Source organism: Anopheles nili, chromosome 3 (assembly GCF_943737925.1).
Source record: "Anopheles nili chromosome 3, idAnoNiliSN_F5_01, whole genome shotgun sequence".
Classification (NCBI taxonomy): Eukaryota; Metazoa; Arthropoda; class Insecta; order Diptera; family Culicidae; genus Anopheles; species Anopheles nili.
The window spans coordinates 65,968,544-65,990,849 of NC_071292.1; the positions used below are offsets into that span (position 1 = coordinate 65,968,544).

Genomic DNA, 22,306 nt, shown 5'->3' on the forward strand with positions numbered 1-22,306 from the left:
ACGGCCACGACCGAAGAATGAACCGTAGACGTAGCACGTGTTGGGGTGGCGTTCCAGGAGAGCAACGTGGGCACGCGGAGTCCGGGAAGGGCGGATAAGGTGTACTCAGGGACTGGAAGGGAGGGCAGGGTAAATAGCTGAAAGTTGGAGAAATCCACGACGAAGGGCTGGCTGCTCGCATGCTGTGTTCCGGGGCGTTCGATGGAGGTGGGTGATCCATCGTCGGAACAATCTCAGTGCAGCAGCCGGCGGCCGGAATGTGCGTGTGCATATGCACCATCAAGCAAATAGTTCGCGTAATGCACTTTAGCACTTTGGCGCGGTGATGAGTTTTCGTTCCGCCACAACCCTTTATCGGAAGGGTTGACTTTTGCTGTGCTTGCATTTGCCGTGCCCCAGAGTCTTTGCTGACTTCTACGCTCGTGTGTGCAAGCAAACGACCGCTCAATCAGAGAACGAATGGCGTTTTGCAACTTTTCTAGGTTCGCTAGATGCGGTTTTGTTTTGCTCGAAAATGTTTCTTTTACGGGGTGGAAATAGCATGGACACGTTGAGGTGTTATCTTGGGCCGAAGAAAAACAAGCTTTCGATACAAACCAGTCGAAGGATACGTGACTCCTAATATGCCGGTTTCTAGCAGCGTGTGAATGCGCCTACGCGCACTTGTTGCAGTAGCCTGAGCGAGGGCGTTGGCATTTCACTCCGTGGGACGTCTTGTGGACACCTCCTACGCAGGGACGTGTGATAAATTTGCATAACCATTCGTGCTTAGATGACGTTCGCAAAACAACGCGCACTACCCACCGCAACACAAGAAGCTAGTCAGGCGGTTAACCGTGCAACAGCATGTATTGATTTTTTGCGCTCTACGTTTCACGAAACATAAATTAACATTAATAACGTATACTCATATGAAAATAGTTATTTCATCTTCTGTCAAATACTGTGAGGATCAAAAAAGATTTACGCATGTTTCCGCCCGGGATCGAACCGGGGGCCTTCCGCGTGTTAGGCGGATGTGATAACCACTACACCACGGAAACTGCTACACTTGCTCACATTCGCTGCAGCATTTCGTTTCGAGAAACAAGGCCAGGTACGACCGACCACGAGCTTAAATCAGCCCCACTCTCTCGCCCAGACGGCTACATGTAGTGGGATAAGAAAAGCCTCAACCAGCGGTCTATAAAAAGAAACGCCAGCCAAACTTCTCACCTTCCTTTCACTTGCAGCGAGCATTGAGACAAGTTCATTCATAGCAACATCGAAAAAAGTGGGGCCGCCGGCAGTTCGGCGGTACCACCCGGTTGAACGTTTCACGGTGGAAAGGAGGGCGGTTGTTATGAACCGATGCCAAAGCAGCAACAGCAGCAGCCACAAGGGGCAAGCATCGGACCGAGTTGAATGAAGGCGCCGCGGTACGGGTTTGAGTAAAATAATTCCAAACGAAAATGTGGGCTATTGAACGCGAAAGTATTCACCCAGCAACGGCATCTACATTCGCCGGCAAAATGAAGCGATGAGGGGGGCAAGGATATTTCTAAATTTGGATAGCCTTGAAATGAGCCTTCATGAATGTGCTTTTTTATTGCAAAACTAAATGCAAACACATTTTTCATTGAGCGCAAAACACGATCGAAGTTTGCTAATGGAAACGACGATAGTTGATTTAATTTCCATTTTTCCATCCGCAGCAGAAAATCACTAATGCAAATATCTTATCAAATGGTTAAGTAATTGCGAGTGATATGAATATGATATAACGATCCCGTTGGGATAATTCTCAGCCTAAGATCAATGGTGCATGCCGCCGGTAAGTATGATTCCGCTTTCGCTTTTGACTTTACCGCAACCGTTGGAACTTACAACGTCGAAAAAGAAACTCATGCATTCATTCACATTAAACCAAAAGTGCGTTATTTTAACGACGTCTTTGTGCTTGCCATCGAAAGAAGGAACCACCACTTAGCTCCAGGTAGTGTCGGATGTTTCTCTTCTTCGTTTCTAATCGTTTGGATAGTATTTTAATGATGGTTTAATGTCTTTTGGCCGTCGAGTACAGTTATTAGCGAAACCTCTTCGTGTGCGCGCCTACGCAGACGGGGATGCATCGTCAGCTTACGCGGGGGTATAATTTTATTAACATTTGAAATGCATTCCCTCCCACTGGTTCGCTAACGTGCTCGCGGCGGCACCCCCCACATTACAATTGCAGGGCAGTTGTTATTGCCGAGAGGAGCAAACAAAGCCGGGAAAAGTGAAATCTTTCTCTTTTTCTATGATCAAGACAACGCGACGCGTGCAAGTGGAAAAACCCCGCACACGAAGGGCACACAGTGGAAATGAAGATGCAACTCATTTAGATATTCCATCAAGTTTTCCCTCATCGATCTGCCATTGAAAAGTAAAAGTCAATGACATCAGTACAAGGCAAGGAAACGGAGAAGGAATTGGGCTGATTGTGATCTATAATGCACATAAGAAGTAGCGATAAACGAGGATGCATCTAACCTATCGCAACTCCAATCTCCAATACCGGTGCGCGAATAATGTGGTTGATCTGGGACGGATAAGCGATGTCCGTTTGGACTGAAAGGCATCAAAATTACCATATGTAGAAAATGAAAATGGACGATGCACACCAATGATTCAATTGCTGCACACCGCCAGCTCATTTTTCTCAAATCAGTTCACAAATATAGCAGTCATATGGAGGGGAAATCCCCGGAATGATAAAGCATGTTATTGAATGGTATGTTCAGGAAAATTTAATCCCATCAGACATATTTTCTCAGGTGGAATCCCAGTCGTACAAAGGTCCAATAAAATTAGCAATCGAAATTTCACACACCTAATAAATTTCCAGTGACTAAGGGGGCACATCCATAGCATCTTCATACTTGAGAAGAAGGACATATTCGATGAAGCGAGTGTCGCTTTATTACGTTAACATTTTTTTCGTAATAATTACATTGAGGTGAACCACTCGTAATGACGTGTAGGATTTTCCATTTGATTATAAACTCGTACATTCCGGAACAAGGGCCTTTGTGCTCAAACGTTCCGTGTTCGTGTTGCAGTTTAGTCACGAGATGTACATTGAGCTTCTTTTTTCTTCATTTCGAGATACAATTTGTTCTTCAACCTAGAACCAACAAATTACCGATCTCATCCAAAGTTTACTCACACAACGATATGATTCAGTATGAACAGAGCAATCCATCTCGTACAGCGTTTGCAATCGAATTTAATTAAATTCTAGAAAAGATTTATCTCTGCCCACGCACCCTCATCTTTGTCGAGCGGTTACACTGACTCTGAAGTGTAAAGCAAAATGGCCTTGTCGTTTTGTCTGAAGCCAACGAACCAATCGGAAAAGCGATGCACAATAATGTGACCAGCCCGTGCCATTTCGCTAGCTTCGCAGCGAAATCTAATTTTCACCACCTTTCTAGCCAACCTCTTAAAGAACACCCGAAAACCGCCTCTAGCTGCGGCTTCAATTTTGAAAAATTTGACAACATTTCGCTTCTCTAGCGCCCCATGGCGACGCACCAATACCGAAACCGATGGCAACAAACAACGAAGAGCAGACAGCCGGGCGCGGCGCTTGAGGCGTGAATAGCATTTCCGATCATTATGCTTAATTTTATTCCGAACCGCAAGAAAACTTTTTCGAGAGGAGAAAATCAGTTTCATTTCGTCTACGCGGCAGCCGAAGCACACCAACTGAAGGAAGAGGCGCGAGTGCAACGAACAGCAGAAGCAGTATTGAGCGTGCCCAAGTTTTCCCAATCGTCTCTTACGCTGTCGATGATTGCTGGCCCCACTGGCCCCCAAGATAGAAGAGAGAAAAAAAACCTTCAGGGGCATTAGCGATAATGCTCTTCCAGTGATGGAGGCCCCCAAACCGTCGTGGTGCTCTGTGGCAGTGACTTTTTAAAGATGCTACGGGTGGTAATGATTAGCCAAGCGCGAGGGGGAGGCCAGCTATCGAGCAACTATTAGATGCAATTACACACTCAGACTGACCTCTTGGATCGGTTTTTGCTTTCCTTTGGCACGTTTTTTCCTCCCCGCATTGGTTTGTTTATTTTTTGGTTGCAAAAATGTAATACGAGAAGGCAAATCGATTTATATGTGCGTTTGTGCCAAGCAGCTTGGATAATGGCAAGCTTGATTTAAGGTCGCACAAAATTGAGCTTATTCCGGGTGAAACCAGCGGCTGTTCAGGTACTCAGGGTTGAGTTGGTACTGTAGGGCTTATTTCATTAAAAAGCGACAACGAGGGGCTAACTGAAACCTTTCTAAAATTCTAAGTAACCGGATCAATAGTGTACAAGGAGAAAAAATATAATGAATATCTCAATAAAGGCTAACGTGGTGATGTGTAGCCATCGAGGAAATGAAATTTACTCCCAATCGTGCCGAATCCTCGTCAATTGACCCTTATGCCGGCGTTGCGTTATATCTCGATTGATTCTGTTACACTATATTTTTCCCTCGCGGAGGGCTAACCGCGTGAGCAGAAAGCCGAGCTCTAGTTGTGCTGGTTGTTCATCGACTCACAACATGCACATGGCTCATATAACATACGAACGATGGTCGCATCCGGAGAAGGTAACCTTCGGGGTTAATAACGTAATGGAATATACAAATTGAATCATTATCATTGCCGGCTGTTGATCGAGATCGGTAAATCAGAGACATAAGAGCATCAACTCGATCAAGTTATCAAAACGATTCCAATAGACTTGCTGATAGTGTCATGATCGAATCACATACTTAATATCGGTGGAAAACAATGTTCTAAAGCATTGCGTTTAGTATGCTCCACACAGAGGGAAGAGCATAAAAATACACATCCCACCAATACCGAAGAAATCCCGCAACAGAAATGCATCATCGCCCCATGCTCGTTTTCCGTCATTGCCTTGGGGGCACATGTATTAATATCGCACTCGCAACGCGCCTTTCCGATCGGTTTTCTATAGCCAAGTGCAACAACACTTGGAGGGGGGTCGGAGTGGCTTTGGGGCGACCTTCAGCTGCATGCACACACTCACAAAATGGCTCGATGGGCAAGGCTAAGCTTCGAGTTCTTCAGCAACACTACGCGAGAGGCGCCACACCAAGAGAACGAGCACGACGACGATCGTGAGGGCATCGATCGTAAAATAAAAGAACTCGGTATGCAAATGAAGAAGGCGCGGAAAAATGCAACCGTCTCAAAATGCATTTTATTGCGCGACTCATGGGCGAGAGCAGATTAGGTGAAGCAACAAAAAATGGATAATAAAAAAAGTGCCCAGACGAGACTTATTGCAGTTGATATGTTCCCTGTGAGGAGGGAGATGAATTTGAGAAATCTGTCGGTTGTATTTACACTGGTATCGCTGGTGCAGGCATTGGCAGGCTGAATCATGTCCCACCATTCGGAGGCATATCAATTATTCTAGCTAGAGAACAGTTGAAAGTTCATCAGCCTTGATACGAGTGAAATTTAGGTCGGATTAAAATACGTTCCAAGGGAAATCGAAACGTCCACCAAGTGACTCATTAAAAGTGTTCGAAAACTCAAACCTTGGGACTTCAACCTTCAAGCGCCAGTCGAAGAAAAGCCACGAGTATCGATGGTAGCAGACAAAAAAAATCTAACCTTTTCGCTGCAATCGGTGTCCTCTTTTCGACTTTTAGCACCCAAAAATGGCTTCTCCCTGGCGGCAAATAATGGCCCCGTCTACGACAGGTCAGCTTCGAAACATAGCATCGTTTCTGCAGGAAAATCCCTCTCCCCGATGGTTAAGGTCGGTCGATTGGTATTTGCTATAAGCTACGGACAGGCAAACCCAGTGCCTTGCGCCAAGAAACGTTTGGACGGGAATGTATCTTCTTTTCCGTACGATGTCAATCCATCCATCGCCACCAATGTGCTAATAACGAAAGGGCCTCTGCCTGGCTTAACAGTTTAATGGCTCAGACGAAAGAGAAATTTCCCGTTGTGGGATTTCCAGTTCTTCTTTCTCAGAATGCGCAGTTTGTGCATGCCGATTTTGCTTCCACCGGTGGCCCTCTCGGTGAGCGAAAAATGCGAAGCGAATCCGCGATTTAGGGGCACGGTTTCTGGCCTGTGCGAGGGTGACCAGTCTGCTCGTATGCCTTACCAATGCTTTCACGTAATCCACTCAGCAATTTGGGACCGAAATGGGCGGCCAACTGGTTTGTTGATTGAGGTAGGTATTTCCAGCCTCATTTGGTGCGCCGGTCGAATTCCTTTCCAACGATTTGACCCCACGGTTTACATAGTTTTGGCTGCCGGGAACGTAATGCATCGGTATGCTTCGGAGGAGTCATCCATTAGAAAGGTGATGGCAAGAGGTCATTAGGGGAATATAGGCGAGTTTCATGAGCACCACGCCTATGGAATGCAACGAAACATCTGAATCGAAGTTGTTAAATTAACTAACTGTCTTCTTTCTGTCTATGTTTGTTACGTTTCCCGTGTGAAAAAAACACTACCTACTCATCATAGTTATTTAGAAGTGTATTCCACTTGAAAAGAGTTCACAAATAGTTGTTTTGGGTAATTGTGTAAAACCTTTTCCTAAGTAAATAAAAGAAACACATAAAATTTAGCCCAACGGCGAATTATACAAACATGCACCTTTAATAAAATGATGGTAGACGTCCCAGGCCATCACTTCCTGCTGATGGAACAGCACACTATGCAGCACTAGCTACGCCAACCCCAGTGATTGCCGGGGCGGTAGATCATAAAAAGGTAAATTATCGATACGGTAATTATCGTAAAAAATACGTGCATAAAAATAGACGCTCGGTTTTCGCAAAACAGCACCCCGGCCAGCCGATCGATCCCATCAGAACAAGGAGGAACAGAAGTAAAATGCAGAGAGAGAGAGAGAGAGAGAAATGAGTTCATCTAGCGGCGGCAGAACACAGTCCAGGATATCGCTGCTTGTGACGACACGGCCCAAGAACCGCCGGTACTACGTCCTCTAGCGCCGTGAACAAGCTCTGGAACTCGTTTTTCCAGCTCCGCGATAGTGCCGGGACCAAAATATCGACTGGTGCCGAGACTGAGAGCAATAGTCGACCGGAGCAGGGCGCAACAGTAGCAACAGTATTCCAGTTGGCAGCAGAGACTGGTTGTGCCGTTGCCACACACACACACATGGGAACCAAGGGAGGAGACAGTAAGGGCACGAAAGAGGACACATCCAGCCACGAAGTTCATTGTCCCGGGCGGGTTCTTGCATAGGGAAACCCTGCTGCAAAGCAGCAATCACACACGCGCCTCTATCTCTTTCATTCTTCCGTCGTCCACAGATCGACGCCACCTCGGAGGCCCTGCCACAGGCAGATAGCACACGTTCACGTTCCATAGGGAGGCCCCATCACCGCCCTATCTCGTCGTTCTAGTCTGCTAGTTTGCCCTGCTTGTCCTTCGTTCCGACCGCAAAGCGGAGATGATGATGATGATGATGCTGTGGGAGGCAGGCAGGTTGAGGCGGTTGTTTTGCTGCTGCCATAACGCGGGACCACAGGAGAGAGTGGAAGGGACATGATTGTCTTTCCATGCCCACAGCCTTCTTCTTCCAGGCCGAGTGGTGCGGAATTGAACATGCCTCTAGGGCGACAAATCGGGCCCGTAAAATCGGAAACCAGTCCAGAGCAGAGAAGTGATTTTAAAAGTTAATATACATGCATGTGCCTGCAGCATGAGAGTTTCCAACAAAATATTGAGATGGTTTTCAAAAAAAAATTGTGGAAATGTTCTACGCATAATTCGTCTTGTTTCATCGTGCTGATAAACCTCTCTATTTGGTGAGAGCTAATCAAACACGAATTGCAATGGGTCGTATTGGCCAGATTAACACAAGCTTAGGCACCAAACATGCAACTGCAGAGTTTCACAGGGGGTTCAAATGAATCAACGTCATGACAAAATGGAAACAAATCCATCACAATCACCGTTTAAAGCACCTGCAACACATGCGGTCGATGATCTCACAGGAACCGATTCGCGGGACATTGATTGTGTTCCAGGAAAAAGAGAATTAAACGCCAATAATGATATCTCTATTTGGTCACACACCGTCCGTTTACCGTGCAATTATCACACTTGTCATGGAGTCATCCCATCGCTAAAAAGCAAACCAACAATGAATCACCCTACCGGGCTGGCTGGCGCGTTTTCCGCATAGCACGGCCGAGAGAAACGCATAAACAACAAGCATGAGTGAGTCACGATCATGCTGTAAAGACAGGCTCATACCCATACATGTGCACACCAACAACACACATCGTCGAATGGGGTGCATTGTTGTGAGTGCATTGGAGAAAAGAAGATTATTAATTCATCCAACGAATGAACCCCGTCCTTCCGGCAATCCGACTCGCAAACACACACACTAGGGAAGAACTCTGATTTTTTTCTTCTTCCCCGTTGATGCACTCATATCTGGTTGCATTTTTTCCTCGGGTTTAGGCATTACCGATTCCGCTCTGTGTGCCACTGACACATGATCGTGTTGGAGTAGCAGCATTTTCACGATCCAGCATCTTCCGCGTAAAGGTTAGAAGACGGGCGCTGAAGATGTTTCTGGGGTTCTCGCATGCACGCGGCCGTGGAATAACACGTTTTCCGTTTTTCAACACAGCAAAGTATATTTAGCGCGTCCGAGCGCATTTTCACGTGCTGCAACGGCACCACAGCCGGGTTGTTACAAACGAGTTTTCACGGTTGCACATCTTCAGGCGGGAAAGATCATCACCGTTAACCGGGAGAGGATCAGCCAATAAGTAGCCTTTCACAATCTAAACAAACGATCTGCACCGTAACGTCTTAATGGGCAATGGACGTCGTGCTATTCTGGATCTTCTGGCTTTGCTCGTGTAATTAGCTTAGAAAGGAGGGTTTGTAAATAATCGCTATCGATGGCGGTACTAAAGAAGGAGCAAGACGAGACGCATGTTTAAAAAAAACAAAAACGGGTCCCTAACCACATTTTTAATGCGATTTCTCTTGAACTTCGTAATACAAAATTGTCAACGCTACTAACGGTGGATGTTTAGAAATTCAGCTTACCTTGTACACTTGTCCGTATGTTCCATTTCCGACGACTTCGATCAGCTCAAAAATTCCTGCCGGGTCCTGTAAAGATCGTGGTTGGGAAAAATGAAAAACTTTTTAGCAAATACATTATTGGCTATACCCTGCACAGATCCCAGACCCCGGAGATGTATGTAGGTTACGACGAAAACGCAATTTGCAGCGCAATTTCCTTGGGGAGAACCTTCCAATCTCCCGCGGAGGAACAGAAAATTAGATATAAAGTTTGCATGTGTACGCCCACCCCCCCCCCCCCCAACACAGCCATGAGGCATCGATCAACCATTTGCATTTTCACACATATCCTCTAGCTTCCCGCGGGTTCCGCCGTCCCAACCTCAGCGTTCCCCCGTTCATCATACGATCTATGTATGAAGCTTCCCATAAGGTAGGTGGAAAAGCGCATCGTACTGGGGAGGAAATGGAAGCTTGTGGTTTACAGAGCACCCGGTGTGTGTTTCGCTCAGCTAATATCAACGCTTCGCCCGGCCACGCCTGTGTGTGGTGTAATGATGTTTTGGTAACCCAGATCGTGGACGAAATTTTCCCAATTCCAGTGCACGTGAGGCGTCGATGGAAATGATGGTGATGCGCGAAGGAAATGCAGGGCACGGAAAATCCAATTTCCCAACCCATCCCCACCGAGACATCGTCCACGGAACACGCACACACGCGCGCGCGCGCATTGGCGGGAGCTTCCGATCAACATTGTGGCGGCTACAGACTCGTGGTTAAATGGCAAGAAAACTGCGGTGGCTGCCTGGTGTGGGGGGGGGGGGGGGTTTGGCCTTACTTGCCTAGGTTGGAGTAGGTGGAAACTCTCGCACAATAGCGAGCACGAAAATTGATAAGACCTAGTTTCAAGCGAAACTGCACTCCTTGCGGTAGGTGTGCTCTCTTCATCGAGATCTATTACGCATCGCCACAACGTTGCAAATGAAGGTTACTTCAAGTTTTTGCGGTGCTTAAAGATTTCAAAGTCTAGCTATGACTGGGCCAAACTACGTTGAAAATCCTTCAAGAGTACGGAGAAATGAAAAAAATCGATTCTAGGTAAATTACTTGATTCATGAAGCACTTCAGATCGAAATCGAAATTAACCTTCAATAGGCGATCTAAAGAGTTCACAAGTTTTACCAATTTACGACTCTACCCCACTATACACATTATTTACTTGCAATATTTATGGAGTGTTTCAACAGAATAAAAAAAAACATTTGCAGTCCCATTCTACAACCTCACTGTGCCCCTGGATTTCCCGAACATGGTGAACATATTTATGGCGATCTTCCCGCAATGTCCAAACGAATACGCTTCCCAGCACATATTGGGCTGAACACCTGAAGGTCCCGACAGGTTCCTGGCACTCTCACTATACAACAAGGGCCCCGTTTGTGTTCGGGGCCGGCGGAAATAAAGCCCCAACAATGCGCAATGTCAACTACCGCTCCGGAGGTGGAGTTCGATCTTGAGACGTATTCCCAATTCGGGCCAAATCCGCCACTCCATAAACTGGACCTCCAAAGGCTGGATCTAGTGAGGTGGTCGGTGCTGATCGTCGGGCACAAAAAAATCACCCTTGATCGCACGCCCACACCCAACGATGCGCGATGGCTGCTGGTCGCGTGTGCTATTGTTTCCGTGACGCATTCCAAGCGAGTCTGTTCGATTGACGCACGAATTGTTTCTGGCACAGGGTGCAGCGTCCCGTCCGTCCCAGCACAAGGTGTCAAGGTGAGGTGATGGCACGGATGACCACCGCGTATGTGATGCAATCTTTTACCAGCAAAACAACCAAGTACAGCCAGAACGCAACAACGAAAAAAAGCACACATTCAGCCTTCCTTCATTCTCTCATTTCGCCCGCGTTTCGGAGGACGTTCGATCGCCTCGATCGAGTACAAATTGTGCGCACTGAACCCTTCCTCGGTGTGTAAATCCACCGATCAAATGAAACTCCCCTCTGTCGGCTTTGGGGATTGGTTTACTGGTCCACCGAAAACGAAAGATCGTCCCACGAGCGTAGGCTAAATAGGGGCATGGACGAATTGCTACAGGTTGGCCTTTCGGTTCGAATTGTTTGACCGGCGCTGGTGCTGGTCAATGTCTATCATCAAGGGAATTCGACTCGCAATAAGCTCGGCATTACCATAAGCATGGCCCACGGAAGACCGACACACTTGTCCAACGTCGAGTTGTGTTTGTTTTTGGGAAAGCCAATGAAACTGGAAGTCGCGTCATAATTTGAAGGCACATGGATGGTTTCGCAAGAGCAAAAACATTGAATCTAGCTCCATAAAGGCACTTAATATGTTGCATGAAAATGCCCTTCTGCCTTTTCAACGGACTCAATCGCTTTATTTGTGTGTCTCACCATCGCTAACGGACTAATTGTTCGAACGACCGGGGACAAGTTAATCTACTTCAAGAATCGTATCATCACCAATGTTTCTGGGGTTTTAACCCGCTACCATGGAAGCGGCATCGCTCCCGTATAATCAGTCCATCAATCCCAAATCGATGCCCTGCGTTGGATTGGGCGTATCAAAGAGCAAGGAATTAAATTAAAATATTCAAAAAAAAACCCGCCCCAGGGCGAATGGAAAGCGACAGCCAAGTGGTGTTCAATAACTAGCGTGCCGCGCCGCTCGGAACAATTATAAAATCTTATCACAACGCCATATATCAATAATCAACCGAGGAAGCGGATGATGATGGGCTAATTTTCGACCCGCAGCACCACAAATTTCCCGATTAACTTCACCGCACGTCAACGGCGAGGGATCAGACACTAAGCCATCCAATCCCACTTTCGACAAACAATCGGCAGGCGGCGCTCGGGGTCCATCTAGGGCGGCTTTGCCCTAGCCGCCATAAAATTGGAAAAATGGCATCGTAAACTATCACTTAGGGATTCCTCCATATCTATCCCTCCGATGTTACATTGCGTCGGTGGTGTGATGCGAGCTACTGCCCGATCCACACCATATTGAAGAGCATGGGAGCTTTAAAGTGGGCTAATTTTCGGTTCGTTCCGCTTCGTAATGTTGAAGCATTAGAAATGCATTTGAGAGAACGCTACCGTATGGTGATTCATCGCCCTTATGGCAGGCAAACTTCAAATGCTCTGTAATCGGTACCGACCAACGATGGCTATGAATGAAGAGGAAATATGTACACCACCGTACGCGAATCAGCACATACTGATTGGTTTATTTGCCAACAAACAGCTTGTGGTGAGAAATATACCTTTTATGTGCAAACAGAACCACATCAGATAAAAAATGAGAGTATGTGAAGTACTGACGATATGAATCACGTTGCCATCTTGTACATTCGGACCCATGGTTAATTGAATTAATTTAATTTTAAACCCACAAAATCAGAATAAATCATGATTTTCACACATTACTCAGCTACCTCTTCCGATGAACCCGATTGTTCCATTCTAAGAAAACATTCCATAATTCTGGCTCCCACCTTCACTACGGATCGCTTGTGATTCGTAATGTTTATCGCGCATCCAGTGGGAATACGGGAAAATAAATCCCATTTCCCGTTTCTCCAGCCAAAACCAAACACAAACTGCCCGTTTATCTTTGCCGCTGGCTGAGAAGGGCAAAAACCTAGTACGAACGACGTGCCAGTGCAACGTTTTGAGAGGCCTCACGTTTCGTCCGACTGGGACCGCTCGTGGTTTGCCTGTCTCTTAATGTGTTCCTTGATTTTTTTTGTTCATATCCTTATCAGTGCATTTTTTCCTCGCGTTTCAGTCTTCCGCGTGTCAGTCCCAACCGAAGCGGGCTTCTTATCTTGCATGGCCACTGTGTGAAAGGCGTTGTGCTCAGCTGTTTTTTTTTGTATTTGAAATGAGAAACGCGATGGAATAACTACGCACACAGTTGCATTTTTAAAAGCCCCCTACTGCTCATAACACAGTTGGATCAAAAGGAAACGCTATCTAAGCAAAGGCACCACAGATTAGAAGGGAACAAATGCGGACTTTGTGCTCAGTCGACAACTGGTGTGTTCTCGGAATTGCAGAGTTAATCTCTTTTATAGGAAGAGGGGGCGTCGTGCTCGTGTGTTTGTTGTTTCTATCGTAATTTGAATCGGTTTCAAAGAAATGATTTCATTTTGGCATTTCAAAGGGAGGAATCGACCTAATTATTCCAAAACTCTGCTTATAACTCAATTTCAATGTTTGATATTCCGGACAACGATTTTGAGTAAGGCATACTGTATTTGATAGACTTGAAATGAATGAGAAGAACTTACAATCCACAATATAGAATATGAGCTCTTATCGATAGAACCAATCATTGAATATGACATTAGGTAATTGTTACACAACATAAACATAACAACAATAAGTTCGCCCAAGAAATGAACCAACCAAAGGATAATAAGTTCGTCCAAGAAATGAAACAACCAAAGGATGGCGTTCAACAATTTTAATTAGAACGGGGAATAGTCAGTCGGTCAACGGCATTTTGATAAGCAAACGCGAGTCAAACTGGATCATTTACCAAGATTTCCCACCAAAAGGCACGTGTGATTTGAAAATCCAAATTTCTAACACACTCTTCAAAAACAAACGCTACTGAGCATGCTTGACACAATATATGATTTTTTTGTCAATTGCCCAAGAAATAGGGCTTGATTTTGTCCCAAACAATTCTCATCAGTGGTCGTTAAAAATTAAAAACGTCATCGATCCAAATCATTGCGAATATTTCCGTTGCTAATGAGCAAAAACAAGCAAGCATAAAATCTGTCCCCCTGATCGTGCCGATTTCACCCATTTAGAGCCATCCTCAGGCTGCGTTTTCCAGGGCCGACGTTGTGCCTACCACTGCCAACGTACGCCAACCATTGTGCAACGTGCGATCACGCGACAAGGACGAGCAAAGAAAAAAAAACTGCGCAAGGCGATCGGCTCTCGGTGCGCCCCCAAAACGGAGAAACAAACGATCAACCAACTGGCCGGCCGTGGTTTATCTTTCTCGATCCGATCACCGGCCAATGGCATCGAAAATGAGGCGGAATAGCGCGAGAAAAAAAAAGAATCCAGCGCACACTGAGAACTCACCCTCAGAAAGCCCATCAGAATTGACTTAACACCCGATGATCAGCGGCCTTGGATGATAAATGGCGCAATAACCCTCGAGGGCCGGAGCATGTGTTCGCGCACGCGAATGCTTCCCTTTATCGAAGGCGCGCGCATCCGCGTCTATGATAGGTTCAAACATACTTATCGAACGAATTGTGGCGGTCGAGAGGCCCCTAGAAGTGAGCTAGACATTCACGTTTATGTGCTCAAAGTCGGGTGAGTGTTTACGAATTCTGATAAGCGTTCCACGCGCTGTGATTGCGGCGGTATTGTACACGGTTTCTCATATCGATCGTATTTTTTTCATTGAATTTCCGTGCCCTTTCCACAACTCAGCTGAATCATTCGATTCTTTATCACGCGGTACAATACAGAAACCCTGTGTAAATTGATGTTGACGTAATCGAGACGAGGCGCTGAGACAGACGTATGTGTTAGATATGCGAAACATTTAGACACACTGAAGGGAGACAGAGTCAATTTACGATAAGAAAGTCAATATACCTCCCCGCAACACTGCCTGCCTTTGTAGCTAACGAAAGCTGAACTGTTATGGGAACGAATTTGAAAAGACTTTAAACTAAATAACTGTGAAACGTGCAAAAAGAAAAGTTATATCCGTTCTATCACCAATTCGACATCATTCGAACGGAGCCAATCGAATGGTTAAAAGCTACAATAAACACATAAACCTTAGGTAACGTTTCCAGATCATAAAGCAATCGGAATTGAGCTCAGTTTGGGGCACCCACTAAAAAAAAAAAAACAAACCAATAGCGCAGCCCTAGCCCGGGACGCCCTCATGTGGGGGTGTGTTATGGAATCACGCGGGTCTTGCTATTGATTAATTTATTTTTGCCGTTTGTTGTGGTTATCACGGGATGGGATTTCAAGCTTCCCATTCGCTGCAATGCAACTGGTTCGTAAATTTCCAACGAGCCGTGAGAGGATACGACAATAAAAATGCGCCAGCTGAAGAGCAACGAACCGTCGAGGGGAGGAGGATGAAGCGTTTCGCTTTCATCGATTGTGGTATGTCTTCCGGATAAAGCCGGCTGTGGGTCGTGTGACATAATTTTCTTGCGGTTTCGAATCACACCGAGCGGAAACACACCTCGCAGAGTGCACACATTCGCGAAGGAAACGCCAATCAAAACTTATAAACATCCGCGGGGTGGACCACCCGGCAAAAGAATCGTTAAAAATGAGTTATTTTTTTTTGTTTCGTAGCAACAATTCTCCGTCTATAACCATCATAATTAAAATCCAATCACTTAGCGAAAAACAAACAGACCGACGAGCGACCAACGCAAGCAGTCTGGTGGTGCTAAATGTAAACAGCATTTAATTCTGGCCCATTCGGCGACAAGCCGCTAATTTGCACGCTCCGACCGGTCGCCGGTCTTAAGGGTGGTCGTTTTCACACACACACCCATACAAGCCGCCACGAATAGCTGCTGCGACTTCGACCACCCCCCAGACTGACCCGCATACGCACAAAATCCCATGGGTAAGGAAACACGCTGCAATTCCGCGGAATGGGCGGCTTCTATGTTCGTGTCACATGCGTATGTCATGGCTAAAATTAGTCTTCCCGTGGTGGGGGCAGTTAGGACACCAGAGACGAGCAGTAGACCAGACCGCGGGGGACCACTGTTGTCACTTGAATGGGAACCGGCAACAACACGAAACGAATGGGGTGGGATTTTATTCGAGCAACGAAAGGAAACGCCTTCTGTCGGTGGCGGCAAATTATGCAAAAGAAAGCGACATTAAGAGGCAAGCTCGTTGGGGAAATAGGAGAGACAACGGCTCCATCGGTTCGGTAAGGAGTTTCGTGCTCGAGAAGACCAATTGTGGCCAATATTGTTCGCAGTGTGCCAAGAATGCCGCCTTCTCGTTAGTTCCCGGGCAGGAAAGAAAGTGATCATAATTCGATCAATTGATGTGGCGTCGCTAATAATACCCACACACAGACTCAAGCGACTTGGGATGGGACTAGTCTAGGACATCAATTAGTGCCACGTGAGTCAGAGGTACGAAAAACGTGAAACAACCTTGCTAGTGATTGTTGGTGACAGGGCGAGTGAACATTTGCGAATTCAGAGAGAAGCAAACGAAAGAAAAAACAACTGCCAAGACGCGAACCACAAATAACACTAATCCATTTTCAGCTGTTTAGACAAACAACCCTGAACGATAAATCTCTCAAATGTACCGCTTTAAAAATATATCACAAATGCCATTTTTTATGTTAAAACATCTCAATTTTAACTACATGAGAAGGAGAAAAAGCTAATTCAAACGAAGAATTTATCAACGAGCTGTTGAAACCGCCATAAGGTAGCGATGGTGGAGTTCGGTTGATGAACAACCGCCCCGGCACTAATTCGTCCATTGCTTTTCTTTAATTGCATGTCACCTCACCGTCGTGTGACTTTAAGGTGATGGCAATGGAATAAAATTTAAAAAAATCCAAACAGATCTCCAAACATTGAAGGGAAAAATGTCGCTTTGTTATGGGGGCCCTGTGAGTTCTTACCAGGGAGTGGGGTAGCAGTCCAGTTCATTGGACGATAAATCAAGTCGATTGTCTCGCGTCGACGAGAACTGAACGCCACGGTTCCGTAGGGTGGATGCCCTTTTATCGTTGTTGAAAAAAAAAACCCACTCAAAACATTCGCATTCGTCAATGTCTATTCCGCTAATGAAACCCAAAAAAATGCAACATTTCCCAACAAGTGAAAGACACATTTAAAAGGCCTTTTTCCTGCCGAAAAAAAGATCTTCTGCACCATCCGTCATATCTCTTCCAAGCGGTGGTGGTGGTTGGTGTATTTTCTCAAAACACGGCACCACTTTTTGTTTTCTTCGTGTGTTTGTTTGTGTGAGCCTGTTTCCTCTCTGTTGCCGCTAGTTAACTATTAATCGATTCACTGGGAAACCGGCGAACGGGGCTTGGGAACTAAATTGTCCATTCGGTTTCGGAATCTCCCGACCGGAGGTTTCTGCTGCCACTGTTGCTGCTGCAATGCGGCTAACCAGGCCGGGCCGTGGTGGTGCCGGTGGGAAAGTTTGGCCACCAGAGGAAGAAAAAAAATGTATCTTATCTCACTTGCCGGCACGAAAAGCGGTGAAACTCCCGCAGCCTCGTGTGCCAGCCCTCTGAATGAGGTGGTGGTGCCTAGGATTTCCATTGCGTTTGCAACCTCGGGACCGGGGAGTTTTTCCATCCGCCCGTTGGTTCAACTCTTGAGAAAACCTCGAACATTTTTTTTGTATCCTGCTCTCTGTCACAAACTAACGCGGGTCAATGAAGGTGAGCGAAAAAAAAACCGCACTAGCAGTCGAATAGTTTCATAATAATTAGCGCTTCTCCCAGCCACGGGCAGCCCACCCAGTGGAGACCGTGCAGATGAAAAGCGAAAGAAAAAAAAACATCCCGAGAGGGAAAACGGCCCACGATTTGAGAAACCTGCGAAGCGCCACTTTTCCAGCCAAAACCGACTAACCGTGTGGTGCGTCTTTGCCATCACATGCTCTGGAGTAGTGGGGCGCGCACACTTAATGGTAGCGCGTGCGCGAGCGCATGATCTCATTTCCGGTGGGAAATTTTCCGCTTTCTAGCTTCTCTCTTTTTCCTCGCTCGTTCCCGTTCGAAGTGCGGGATCCAAGAAGCGGGGGGCCGAATGGCAAATAATCACCAGGCGCGATAGGTCGAAACTCGGCGGGAAACTACACCAACGGACAACATAAGTACCGTGGTGTTAGCCCTTTTTTTATTCCATCCTCTATTGCAGAGTTTTCCCTTTTAACAGGGATACACTGAAGGGTCATGACGATTTAACACCAATCGTAAAATTTTCTCTCAAGCATCGTTCGATCTACTTGTGAATGAAAAGCAATTTTTTTAATGCAAATAATATATGGATAACAACTCATCCGTCAGTGTAACGTATTGTTTGCTGAACCTGCACGCCTAAAGCCGTCAAATGAATGGAATCTCAAGAATTGTAGCACCAAGAAATGACTGCATAATTCAATTCATTAAGCATTCAGTAGAATCGACTTGCCGTACATGACAGAGAACTGCCAACCTTCAAGTGAAGGAACCAACATCAATTGTTTAGAATAAGAGCAGCAAAATAAGTTACTCCTTGGCACGTGTCCCCGCAAACTATCAATGGCTAAAAACACCCCTATATCTCGGTTAACCATAAGTCGAGGGAAAATACCGTGTTCTACCGTCCGAGCAACCGTTTAGGATAAATTATTTGTCGCAGCATAAATAAAGTCGGGGTCGACGAAAAAAAAAGGAAAAAGACTAAACATAAAAACATAAATCCATCATTCGCCCGTTTCTTCTTTCGGCGGCCGGGGACTCGCTGTGTCACCGAATCCAAACACAGCCGCGTGTGCGCACACGCTGGACGATGGGCCAGCTGTTGAAGCGTGACACACGCTTGCGCAAGCACGCTTTTCGGTTTTATTATCATGCGTGCGCCTGTGTCTCTTTCCCATCTGTCCCTTGTCCGATTACCCGGCACGCCGTAGTTCCGATATTCGACTCTTGATTTAGCTTCGTTCGCAAGGTTGACGCTGAGCTGGTTCGTCCTAAACATGTCGGACGTATTATTGTAAATATACAGCTTGCTGTTCGTCGACGATCAGGGAGCGTCGTTTATGTTATCCTTTACGTTTTCTTTACGTATCTTCTTGGGCTTGCATCGTACCCACCGAGCAAACCACAAATGGATGATGCAAAGCTGCTGGAGCACATTCAAAATAGAACATGCTGCCGGCTTTGGGAAAGCGAATAAGAGTCTCGATGTGTGGTAAGACCTTTTAATAATGAGTCAAAAAGAACGAGCCATATTTTAAGGGGTGAGATACAATTCGATCGAACATTAATCGTACAAATGTCAATCGTTATTCAAAAACTAGTCATACATCACACCACAAAACACTTGTAAAATGATCGACATTTTGGTGAGGCAAAATACATTTGTATCACCTTCGACGAAGGAAAAAAACGAGCATCCCACAAAAGGTGAATCAAATCCGAATTTCACCGCCCGGCCAGCGTGTGCTCAACAGCACGGAACGGAGGCAAAACACGGTGGAGTTCAAGGTCGTTAAATCGAAACCGACGCGAGTTCCGGATTCGTTTCCGGTTCCGGTTCCACTTTCGCACGGGCATCGCGAATTGACAGACAGACACACCGGGGAGTTGGTTGTGTGAAGAAAAAACAAGAAAATCAACAAACCGGCTAACGATTATTGTTCTTTGTTAGCGAAAAAGACATCCCCAAAATTGGTGTTGGGTGTCGTGGAGCTGGACACTCTAGCCCATACGAAATGCTACCGGTATCGCATCCGGTGTGCGTACACAAGTTCTAAGTGCTGACGCGTGCCAGTCCATTAGAGGAATCTTACGCACAGACGAAACGCAGCAAAAAAAGTGTCTTCCCCAACGCAACAAACCTTCGCTTCCGACCGTAATCATTTTTAACCAGCAACCAAAGGATTCGCGGCGAAGAGATAATGGCGAAACGAACAGCCGAAACAAGAGCGAGAGCGAGCCAGCAGCGCGAGTGATGTTTAGAACTGTCAGATTCTGACAACGCCGAGGAGAAAAAGAGAGAAAGGTGAAAGAAAACGAACGAAAGATAGAGAGAGGCAGACAAAGAGAGAGAAAGAGAAAGGCAATTGCCAAACTGGTTGAACAAGGGGCCTCTGCACTCGTTCGTTCGTTCTTTGCGCTGACAGACGGGAACAACCACACCTTAAAATAATGACAGCGGGATGGGGTGGCAGCAGGCGTATGGAAGAGGGTGGGGCCGATCACCCTAAACCAAACCGGAGACAAACACACGCACAATCCCCAAACGCACCACACCGCTTCGACGGTTTGCGCTGGTTGCGTTTTTTTGTTTCTCCTTGTTTTAAATCGCACCAAGTGGAATTTTCGTGGCACCGGAAGACGATTGACGGATGCCCCCCCCCCCCCCCAAACCCGGAGTGCGAGATGGTCCCATATCCGCTGGTGCATTAAGGTGCAGCACGATTCTACCCCATGCATTCGATTCAACTAGCTGACGGCCCGGCGCCGCGCACGCTCGTTCTCTCTTGCTCTCCTTCTCGCATTCGGTTACTTACCTTCAGTGCGTTCAGATCGATATCGTCCAGCGAACAGTTCACGGACGGAACCAGCATTTGGTGCGCCATTTTGACGGCTCCCCCCGGGGTGCGCTCTCTTTCACTCCGCCCTCACGCGCGGTGCGAGTTTCGTTCTCGTTTCACTTGGGTCACACACTAGGTGCGCGTTTGTTGCCGCGTCTGTCAAAAAACTGCCTACTCTGCTGCTGCTGCTGCTGCTGCTGCCGCGATGGCTGCTATCCACTCGGATTGCGTATTTTTTCTGCCTACTTCCACTCTCTGTTCACCGTTGTTTTGTTTGCCGCTGTAAGAGGGAGAGGTACATTTCTCACCGCTGCTGCCCGTGTGCCTTGTTTGCGTACACACGACGATGATGCTGCGAAGAACCCTACAACAGTCGCTTCCCAGCGGCAGACAACAGTCGCTCACCACTGCCCTGTGTGTTGCCACTCAGGGGAGCGGCGGCTGTTGTAGCGTCTCACCAACTCGTTGTAGGGTTTATCGCTGCAAAAACCAAGTCGATGTCGCGTGTGTGCGTGTGTATGCATCCATCGCCGTCGCCCCACCCCACCTATCACTAAAAACCACTGGCAGCAAGAAGCAGAAATCGAAAAACACTGCGCACGCACAAAAACCACTCGCTTTTTTTCCCTACACCCGGCATGTAAAATTAAAATGCACGCGTCGGGTTCGACAGTCCTTTTCCGTAAACGATTACTCCCGCTTTGCTGGCTTACCGCACGGCACCTGTGCCCGTTGCACACCCTACCGCTTCTACCGGCTGGCACAATGGGACACCCTCACGGAAGGGGAACGCACTGATATTCCATTCTATAGGCGCTGCATTGTGTGTTGGGTGCGATGATGAATGGTCACCGCCGTGGCCGTGGAGCGTACCGGGATCACCGAAAATCGTGAATTTTCATGCCCGGAACAGCACAGCCGCGAAATTATTCACTTTTATCTCACTCACTCGCAACGAACCTCTCCCGTGGGAAGGGACAGATCAATGGCTGGAGCAAACGCGAAAAACAAGTGTGCCTGGTTCCCTGGCTGAGCTTCACCACTTCGCTTCGGTTGACGACGTAGAGCGCGAGACGTAGCAACCATTGGAGAAAAGACTACACCTTAAACTTGACCGTACGATCGACCGAATGATCCCTAGAGCAAGCTGGGAAACGCACTTACAGCCTACTGCCATTCTCTTCACTGCTCTTCCAATCTTCCCCGCCCATGTACGCGCACGCAACCAAACCCACTTCCCAATTGCACGCGCTGTCCACACGTCCCACGGTGATGATAGCACGAGAAAAATCACGTCCACAGGACCACCCGCACCTTGGGAGTGTTTTGTCACAACTCGGAACTACTGTCGCACGTGCACCTTCATGAAAATTGTTTAAACTACCTTCTGCGACGAGCGCGTCTGCGAAGAACCGACCGATTTTCCTACAGACACAACAACGACAGACGATATTTTTCACGACCCACTCGCACACACGCAAGGCTCATTTTGATTTGAGTTCTTCGATACCTGAGTCGCGGCCACCCTTCACAGACGGCAATGACAGCTGAGCTGTCATCATGTGCTTATACGCACAGATAGGTTACTCCAAGCGTCATGGTGCCAGAACGAATGATTTGCTAAGCTATTGAATGTACGTAAATAAAGCGTAGATAACTGCAAATATAAACAATCCTAGAATAATTTTGGCTTCGTAGGCTTTGTCCTGTAAAAAAATTAAACCAAAAACTCCTTGAAGCTGTAATCGGTACGGCACATCAGATGAGTATAAGTTAGCCCATACCATTAGACTTTTTAGGGTTAGATTTTTAGATTATTTGAATTTCTAAGTCCAATTTTTACTTACTGCTTGTAATGATGAAACAATTCATGACGA

At 46.7% G+C, this 22,306-nt stretch overlaps 1 protein-coding gene and 1 non-coding gene across 2 annotated transcripts in view; both read right to left on the bottom strand.

The window, feature by feature from the left end:
* Positions 1-20,474, bottom strand: part of LOC128726626 (mitogen-activated protein kinase kinase kinase kinase 4) — a 37,689-nt gene extending 17,215 nt beyond the window's left edge. Inside the window, exons 1-2 of the mRNA XM_053820443.1 lie at positions 20,406-20,474; positions 9,110-9,175 (exon numbers count right to left, since the gene is read on the bottom strand). Of these exons, the coding sequence (XP_053676418.1) occupies positions 9,110-9,175; positions 20,406-20,474 (135 nt within the window). The remainder of the gene's footprint in view (positions 1-9,109; positions 9,176-20,405) is intronic.
* Trnav-aac (transfer RNA valine (anticodon AAC)) lies at positions 971-1,043 on the bottom strand. The gene has a single exon. It is a non-coding gene; the product is annotated as a tRNA-Val (tRNA).
* Positions 20,475-22,306: the final 1,832 nt, after the last annotated feature.